This window comes from Zonotrichia leucophrys, chromosome Z (genome assembly GCF_028769735.1).
Source record: "Zonotrichia leucophrys gambelii isolate GWCS_2022_RI chromosome Z, RI_Zleu_2.0, whole genome shotgun sequence".
Lineage (NCBI taxonomy): Eukaryota > Metazoa > Chordata > Aves > Passeriformes > Passerellidae > Zonotrichia > Zonotrichia leucophrys.
In genome coordinates this window covers 36,218,655-36,228,304 of record NC_088200.1, presented here as the reverse complement: position 1 = coordinate 36,228,304, position 9,650 = coordinate 36,218,655, and the positions used below count along the sequence as shown (strand labels likewise).

The 9,650-nt window shown below is 38.4% G+C and overlaps 1 protein-coding gene across 1 annotated transcript in view; it reads right to left on the bottom strand.

The window, feature by feature from the left end:
- Positions 1–3,771: 3,771 nt before the first annotated feature.
- Positions 3,772–9,650, bottom strand: part of ANKRD31 (ankyrin repeat domain 31) — a 63,768-nt gene continuing 57,889 nt past the window's right edge. Inside the window, exon 25 of the mRNA XM_064736778.1 lies at positions 3,772–4,143. Coding sequence (XP_064592848.1) covers positions 3,992–4,143 — 152 coding nt within the window. The 3' untranslated portion in view covers positions 3,772–3,991. The remainder of the gene's footprint in view (positions 4,144–9,650) is intronic.

The following is a 9,650-nucleotide window of genomic DNA, read 5'->3' as shown; positions in this document are numbered from 1 at the left end:
AAGGAAAAAAGAAGGGCAGCCGCCCGCCCCGAAACCTGGCAGGCAGCAGGAGGAGGACGAGTGGGAGGTGACGGTGAGGTCCCCGCCAGCACCTGGAGCGGGAGGAACCCGCCGCCTGCACGCCACCCCTCCGGCAAACGCGGCACCGACTTCCCCACGACTCCTCATCGGGGGCGGAGCGGCCGAGGAGCTTCCCAAACCCTACAGCCGGCTCGGCCGGGTGGCAAGACAGGGTTGGGTCTGGGCGGGGGACGAGCCCCCGGCCCAGGCTCCTTGTCCTCGTCTCGGCTGCCCCGGGAGCGCACAGCTGTGGAGAGGGAGGGGCTGCTGCGCTCCCGGGGCGGGTGGGCACCAGGCACGGCAATAGCCGCAGCTCTGAGCTAATAAGCTGCACCCTGGCATTAAGCCTCTGCTTTATAGCAGGTTGGTTGGGGACGTTTTATTGTTTTTATTTAGCAGTGAAATAACCTGCCGCTGCCCTGGAATACTGCAGATCCCCAACCACATCCAGGATAAGGCCGGTGTTTTAAGGTCAGGCCGCGCTGTTGGCTTTGCTCGCAGAGAGCCTCGGGCCCTTGGTGCACCGGCTCGGTGAGAAATGTGGAAGACGCCACAGCACCGGAGAGCATCTGTCTGCTGCTGTAGCGCTGACCCTGCAGCTGGGCACTGCTGTGACAGCTCAGCTTACGGCTGGTAATTGCATAAGCCACTGTGACCAAGTTATATGTAAATGGGTGTTGGCGCTCTCTCCACAGAAATGCGTAAGTGAAATCAGAAGGCCGCAGATGCTGGAAAACTCACCTGTGGGTTACTCTGCAACACCAGTATTGGTGTAAGTGGTAAAACCTCCTGCTACAGACAAAGCCAAAGCTTTGTTTTAATAAAAAAAACCCAACAAAAAAAACCACATCCATAAAAAACATAGAGATACAAAAGTCACATTAAAAGTTATTCAAATCCTGTACAAGTCTCATTCCCTAGAAATGTTTTAATCCCTTCCTGTATCATGTTTCTCTTGATATGGCCAGTAACTTAGCCCTTCAAATGTCAGATCACCCACATCATTTCCTACCCACAGGAACTAGCTAATTAATAACTGGTGATAAGAATAAAGGGCCCAAGTCTCATGTAGGCAGTTGCTCAATCTATTGATTTGAACAGAGTATTTTCCTCCAGTTTAGTATTAAGGTTTGAAGACTAGAAAAAAAGTCTTTATGTCATCATGACAAAACACTTGCCAACTACAACTGCTTCAAGAATTTATCCAAACTCCTATGGCAACATTATTCATCCCTCTCCCTCCCCCTTAGCTGTATTTCCACCATCAAAAACCCAAGCAGTATTGCCTTAGAGTACTGTAAATACCTTTCACAAGCTGGTTTTCATTCCCATTATTCTCTTCCCTGACCTGCTCTGCTTTGCTTGGCAAGAAGGTGCAACGTTTTGTGTTGATCCTCTGCTTAGAATGACTTTAGCTCTCTCTGCACCTGCCTTTACTTTTTTCCTCTTCTCCATGTGTTTCCCTTGCTTACAGAGTTTCATGACCTCTGACCTGTTACTCAGGAGGTCACACTGGTTCCTGCTGGCCTTAAAACCGATGTATCTTGTGTTATATTGTCTGCCTCCCAGCTGCTTATCTTCCTCTTCACTCATTCTATTCTTTTGAATCTTGCATTCTTCCTTACTGGTATTAATCTCTCCACTGATTTTTTAAAATTCCATGTCAGCAATAACTAAATAAATAATTATGTGGAAATATGAATCTGAATTTTTGGCTTTTTGCATCACCTTTTCATCCTTTTATTCCCTGTGTGAATATTAACAGCAGTGAGAATGCCAGGAGTTTCGTCTTACTATTTGCATTTTATATTCTTTTTTACTTTAGCCTGCACCACATGAAGTAAGTGCTAATTCACAGCCTAGGAGAGGAGAAGAGGTCTACTAAATAAAAGAACTGAATTGTGAAAGCAGCAGAAGGGGCTGGGAGGAGGACCAGCCACTTGTGAGTAGAAGCTTTGTTACTCTGCTGCAGTTAGCATCACTAACAGCTGCCCATCTTTGACCAGTGACAACCACTGATACTTTTATGCAAAGGTAGACTTAAAAAGCATAAATTTAACCTGAGAAAACATGATGGTTTAAGTTTTTTCTCTCTTCATGGATCTTTACATTAAAATCAAAGGACTCCAGCAGGGAAATTGGAGAATATTCACAGTTTTAAGATTTGGGGAGCAGAATCCTACATTTGTTAGTCATATTAAGCCGTATGTTGTCAAGCTAATGCCTTTCTCAAGACGCTTATATACAACTAAGAACTGAAAAAAGCCTCAGTGGTAGATTAGTTTTACATACAGCAACTTTAAGAGACAGTGGTTTTCATGTATCACTTTGCATTTTTACCTCTTTGCTCAGTTTGCTCATTTAATTTTCTGTCACTGTATCTTAGGATTGCCTCAGGTAATGTAATCATATTAATATAATAGACCAAAATAGTGCTGTCAAATTCTCCTGGGTTTTGTATATTAATTTTATTAGACATCTTGCAACAAAGAAAAAATGTGAAACAAACATGTAATTCAGAGGTCATTTTAATAGTCAAATACCTTTTACTTTTCGGTGAAAGCGCAGTATTTGAATAAGCACTTCCTTTGAAACAATATGCCTTCAGGTTTGTTTTGCTGCTGCAGTTGTGAGAACCCTCCATTTTCTTACTTTTGAAACTGACTTTACAAAATACCTGTCACTCAGCAGCTTTTACCTTTTCTGACTTCCAGGCCACTGGCATTTCTTTATTCTTTACAGCCCATTAGGCTACGACTGCTCATGCATCCTAGGGCATAGTACTAGCTCTCTGCACATCAGACCCCTCTCGCTTCTGTAAACCAACTTCTGTTTAAGACACTAATCAGATCTTTGCAGAAGAGCTCTTCACACTCCAAAATAGCTTGCTGACAGTATGTATTAACAGGAGATACTTCCCATCCTATTCACTGGAGTTAGAAGTAGCAAGTACTATTATTCCATCTCTTATAATCCAAAGAACAAAAGAGCAAGAATATTACTTGAACGCAGATAACTCTCTTAACAGTCAAAACTGTTAAAAATATGCTGCTAAAGCAGATTCAAACATTGTAAAATTAAAAGAAAAGAAATCCTTCAGAGATTGGGATGAATATCTGAGAGGCTGTTACCTGGAAAAATTAGTGTTCCACAAACAGGCTAATTGCATTTCCTGTCATATGCCAGCACATTTTCTGCCTATCAGAGAGATTTGGCTGGAACATGAATGGAGTTTTCCTGAGCACTTCCAACAGCTAAGATTCTTCTTTTAACCTCTCTGAGCACTTTTTCCCCTTCTCAAATTTATATATATATATATATATATATGTGTATATATATATATACATATATATACATATATATATATACACACCACACAAAGCAAAGCTGATGATGATTTCCAAGGCTGCTCATCTTGATTTTTTGCCTAACCTAACAATTCATGTTACTACACAAACATGCACTGCCATTTCTGACAGCACATGCTCAGCTACAGCAGTTCCAGGTTTAGGTGTAAGAAGTGACTGTGAATGCTGATGCCTGTCTGTTTCTGTCCTGCCCCATCAAGCATGGGCAGTCACTTTAATCTGAAATTAAAACTTAATTTTAAAAAGTTCAACTTTAAAAGTTCAACTTAAAAGTAATCAACCTGGAATATAATTCACAATGAGCATCAGTGTGTAAATCCTATCTATTTCCCCATTTCTTAATCTTGCAGTGCAAGAGTAAATATTGCTCAGTTCTATACAGTTATCTTTGCCTGCTACTAAGTACTTCCCTGTTCCTCACTTACCTAAACAAATTTTCCATCATGCCAAGTGCTGTACAAATGATTTATCAAAATGACAGCAGCAAAGTACTTCGTTCTAAAAGCTCAAATGTTTACTTTTAAGTGATGGCAAAGAAAAATTCATTAGCATGCAAGAAGTCTTTAGAATCCAAAATCTTTGCATTCCTTGTAGAAATTCCAGTACTTTTCCATTGCAGAGCATGGTAGAAACTCCTCTTTACATGGCAATACTATCTCATTGAATTGAAGAAAATGTGTCAGGCTTTCCACTGAGTTGAGCTGGACAGATGACCCTGTTGAAAATGAATGCAAATAGATTAATGAAAAGCAGTCACTGGCACTATTACCTAAAAAGGTATTTGTAGAGTGTCAGAACCTTGCAAGTCTTAGTGATCCCTAAGAATCTGTAATGTGCCCCAGGAATCTTGTGGTGTAAGACTTGTGACATCTTACCAGTCTGTCTCACTCAGACCCAGTCCTCAATGAGACAAGGGCCACACTACATCTCCTGGTGCCCAGCCTAGGAAGCTAGCCATCTCAGACATCTCCAATTATATAATAGAAAAATGCAGTTGCTCTTCAGTACTGCTTGAATTTCATGTAGTATATCTACAAAGAGGCATGTTCATTGTACTTTCCCAAAATAAGGAATCTCTCACAGAAAATGCCCATCCTGAAACAACTTTATGAAAAGATATAATGTGTAGACATTTATAGAAGAAACTGCAGGACTGAACATAAGTATTTTCAATATTTGAGTATCTGCTGGACTGAATTAACTATTGCAATGCATAAATTTAAAGCACTTTTGTCAGTACATGAGAAAGTGAACTTTTCTCACTGTTACAAAACACTAACAAAGTAACATTGTAAAGATCCACCAGTGAGAAATATTAGAAGACATTGATCCGTAACACCACAGATTCCAAAATGCACTCAGAGCTTCAGATTTCAGAGTTACTTGCTTTCATACATTTTCATCTCCACTTTTTCCCTTCAGCATCCTTGCACAAAGTAACACAGCTTCTGAGCTGCCACAACCAGCCCAATACAGAAAACTGCCAGTGAGGGCACAACCGTTACACATAGCAGATGGTGTCAAGAGAGAGAACTCTCATGAAAAGTGGAGATGGTTTAAAAAAAACCAACAAAAACCAACAGCAAAACCAAAACAACAAGCTTCAACAAAATATTGTGTCCAACAACATTCAAGTGTCCTCAAGAAGCAAACCAGGATACTTATTTCAGGATTATTAGATCAGTCAAGATAAATCCTTGTCAAGAGGCAGAGAAAACACGTTTGGAGCTACACCAGTTGGCCAGTAAACTTGTACTTATTACTGGGCTCTCTTTCTTTGTTACTACCACTTTTCATTTCTGTCATCTACATCGATTCAAAGAAGCAAAATAAACTCACTGAATGGACAACATCAGTGGTGCCAGTGCTAAAACAAACAGTGCTATATGCAGGTGCTACACCTTTTAATTCCATGTCTTGGTGACGATTTCCCTGCCATTTCCTGAGTTCCAGGAGCACACCACCCAAAGCCAGCCAAGTAGCAAATTGCTACTAGAAGAGAGAGGTTGGTGTTCAGAGATGCAAATAGAGTCTTGTGTGTCTTACAAGCTCAGTGCATGTTCAGTACACATAACAGAGTACATAATGGAATAAAATGTACGATCTGATATCTGGAATATATTTAAGTATCACTGACTGCAACAAAGATGGGCAGGCTGCACACCAGACCTATGTGGAAAGTTACATCACAACACTCCTCACGCTTATGAAGCAGCAGTCAGTCACACCAGAAGAAGCCAACTTACACACTCCTTTGGAAGTGACGTTGTAAAGGTACAAGGAATGCTTGAATAAAAAAATCACAAAACAGTTTCAAAGCCAACTTCAAGTAAAAATGATCTTAAAGTATGCCTGGGATTTTTTAAAAAGAAAATAAACTGGCAGAAACTGAGATGAAACATTTTCATTAATACTGAGTATACAATGGCATGATAGGCATGATTTCTGCTCTAGTTGAAAAAATGGGTTTTTTTTGTTCTGAAATATCCACATTTTGTATGTAAGTAGAATGAAAATTCTTAGCAAAGCCTGTAACTAATTTAACATCCTGTATTGATAGATCATAATTAGAGAAAAGATGCTATTTTCTTACTTTGGAAAGGCTCTTCTCCGTACTGCAATGATTTAACTTACTGACTAAAAATTCTCAACTCAAATGTGAATTGTAAGAGAGATAAGACCAAATACATATATTGAAGTCACCTTTTTGAGCATAACAGCTTTCTTTGTTGATTCCTTTGTGTGAAATTTATGTTTTACCTACTGGATTAACATTTTGTCAATTGAACATCACTATTCCACCATAAGTACTTTACCTAAGTGAACAATTAACATATCTAATCTCTGTATTCTCCACTTCTCAGTAATTTTAGATAACTGTCAACATCTAGCAAAACCACAGTAATTTGTACATCCCAAAGCTGCCTTTCTCAGTTCTGACACCAGTGTTGGATAAAAAAGTTTCTATATCCACAGACAGTAATTTTCCCCAGTAGGTATGAATCAGTATTTTGGTTCCCGTGTTTCTTCCTCTGACACCAATGATTTCTTTTCCTGTGCATTTTTCTTTCTCAAGTCTTTCTCCCCTTTCTCTCTCCCTCTGCTACTATATTTAATCTTCTGATATCCACTTTGATGTTTTGTTCCTGCACTTTGCTGACTTTAACTCTAATCCCCTTAAAAAAGACTGGCAGTTTAGAGGCTGTAAGCAGCCAAGAAAGGTTCCTATACTGTTATCCAAAACTCAGTGCCTCAGGTACAGAAGCAAACTTAGTAAATTTAGACATACAAGCATGTCCTTTCTCTGCTTTTCCACCCTTGCTGTCCTATTCTGTCAGTCTTCTATCATCTTCTGGAACAGCAAGATAAAGTATCAATATCAGAATGAGAGGTTTTCTTCCATAAATATGGGGAAAACACGTTATCTCTTGACAGCTTTTCCATCCTGCTTATCAATATCCCTTCTGTCTTTGAAGGCATCCATTTTAGTCTTAGAGTTTTGAAACCACTCTAAATATTTTCAACTTGTGTTTCCATTTTGTTGCATCTCTAGCAGTCCTTGTCTGCTGTGGCTGTTATGAATCTGAAAATTGTACTTGAGGAGAATTTCCATTAATGGCAACTACACAAATGTCAGACTATAATCTCCAGTTGCATAAGTGTTAGTCAGTGAAGAGAAAATTGTCACTTCAGTGCAGAGTCACCATTTTCTGATCATTCAAATAGCTCCTGAAAGATCAGGCCTTAAAAATCCCACTAGTATCTACCTTATTCTTCCCAAGCAAGAAAGTACAGAAAGTATCCAAAAAATGGGTTATGTAATTTACAATTATCTTACTGTTGTAAATTATCTGTAAAATAATTTAAATGCTCTTGCAGTTTAGTCAACATATTTGAGTAATTTTACAAGCATCAGTAAATCAAATTTAAATGCTTCTATGAAACACCTAATGATAATTATCAGATCTGAGGGAAAGATGAACTGATTTGCAGTATCTGGCAAAGCCACAGGAGACTTTATTCTTTTGAGACTCAAAAGGATCTGGTTCAGAACAACTAGCCTAGACACAGGCTACAAATGCATAAACAAAGAGAAGATCTAAGAACAACACACTTAAAGGTGACAGCATTTGATCTAAACTGCCACAGCGGAATATTAATAGAAGAAAAATCTGTCTTAAGTGCTTTCAAGTTTCTTAGGCCTTATCCACACTCCTCTCAAGAACTTAGAAAAGATCAGTCACAACCCAAGAGTTCCAACAGGCACTGTCTATTCAGACCAAGTAAGGCCTCAGAAATGACAGCCAGCAGCTCCTGTAAACAACATTTTTGGGCCTTCTGAATCTTTAAATAAAGGTTGCTACTGGACTGAGGCACAATAGTTCTGCCCATGCTAGTGATAATTTTGAAAATAACTTTTCTTTTGGATTAAGTGTTCCCATTACCTATTACACTGAACCTGGACACTAAAACCTGGATTAACACCTGAAATTTAGTAACTAAGCTGAAAAGTTCACCAGGGCAGTTCGACATGGTACTGGTTCACTATATTCTACAATTATTCAGGAAGAAGAAGAAATCTCAGTTAGAGGAATATGAGCTTTTGTCTAGTTTAGACCAAAACTAAAGCTTTCCTATGCATTTTTTACCTTTAACCCACACACATGGCATGGTACATATAGCTCTTTTTTCTCCTAAGATTGGAATGTATCAGTGGTTTCGGTTGCAGACACATCAAGAACTTATTTCACTTAATATTCTCCTGAGACTTTACTGAAAGCAAGTAACTGCCTTTTGTGCTCTTAAGGTTTTTAAAAATTGGTATTCATGATCTATCAAATGGAAAGAAAAGCTGGTCAAGACCTGGTATTTTGGAAAAACAGATGTGTGTGGACAGATTGCCATTCTAAGACCAGAACTTTATCTTACAAACCACAATATTTTCCCAGTAATATATTTATTTATTTATTTATTTTCCTCTAAATGCATTCACTTTTTTCACGTCTCCCCAGAGTTCTTGATTCACTTCACATGATATAGATGTCAGTTCTGTTTTTCTCTTGTAAATGCTGGAGTCCACAGTCTCTGTCCTTACAAACCAATCAGTAAGGAGACATCCTCTTCTAATGAACAGATCAATCATATCAGTCAGACACCTAAAGTTAAAGTGGTGTCCATCCACGACAAGATACAGGCCAGCAGGAATTTTGACTACCTGCATTTTGATCCTTTGTGTTCATCTCCATCCCAATGCTGAAAGTATCTTTTCCCCAAGAATTAATCTATCAAGTGACCTAAATCATGCACACTGCATTTTTTGCATGGATAATTACAGAAAAAAATCAAAGGTTATTTATAGCATCATAGTAATAAATAAATAATTTCCGTTTGGAAGCTCCTTAATGGACTATAATGACCAGGTCATTCATAGAACAGCTATAACAGTGTCAGAAGGACATACAGCACCTCCTGATAGTACCTTAGCTTATGGTTTCTTTCTTCACACATCATCCAGGACTCATCACGGATGATCTATAGGTTCAGTTCACCATCTGCCCATAACTGAAATCTATATAGCAGTAATGTGGAATTTAATTCATATTTTCACAATTCATTATTTTATTCCATTCCTTCTAGATAAAATTGTGTATTTGAGAAAGAAACATTACTTTCTCCACTCAATAAAGGATAGTATTCCTCAGAAGTTCAAGATCTGTTTATGTATCCAACGATATTGGCAAAAGCAATGTCATAAAGCAGAAAAAATATTAGGTGTTTAGAATGATTCTTTTTTCTAACTGCTCCATAACAGTGGCCTTTCTTCTTGCACTGTGTCTGCATAGTAAAAGGACTTGCAGATATGATTAGAAACCAAGTATTTATGCCTTTTATTCTAAAGCATCAGTTTCAATGTTTATGCTGAATTCTTAAACTATGTTTCATATGGTAGAAAGTATTATTCCCACAAATGAACCTAAAGATGTTATGCTTTTTCAAGACACACCGTTAATAGTACATCTGTTTCTAAATGTCTGAAAAATGTACAACAGAAATACTGCTTTATAGGCTTCTTTAGAGCATTACCCAGATAAGTGATACAAATATATTATTTTTCATTAACCTTATGTGTAATCATGTTCTTATATAGTAACTGTTTTTTTCCCTACATATCCTGGAGTATATGGCTGTTACACAGTAACAAATGCTTATTATGTGACATAT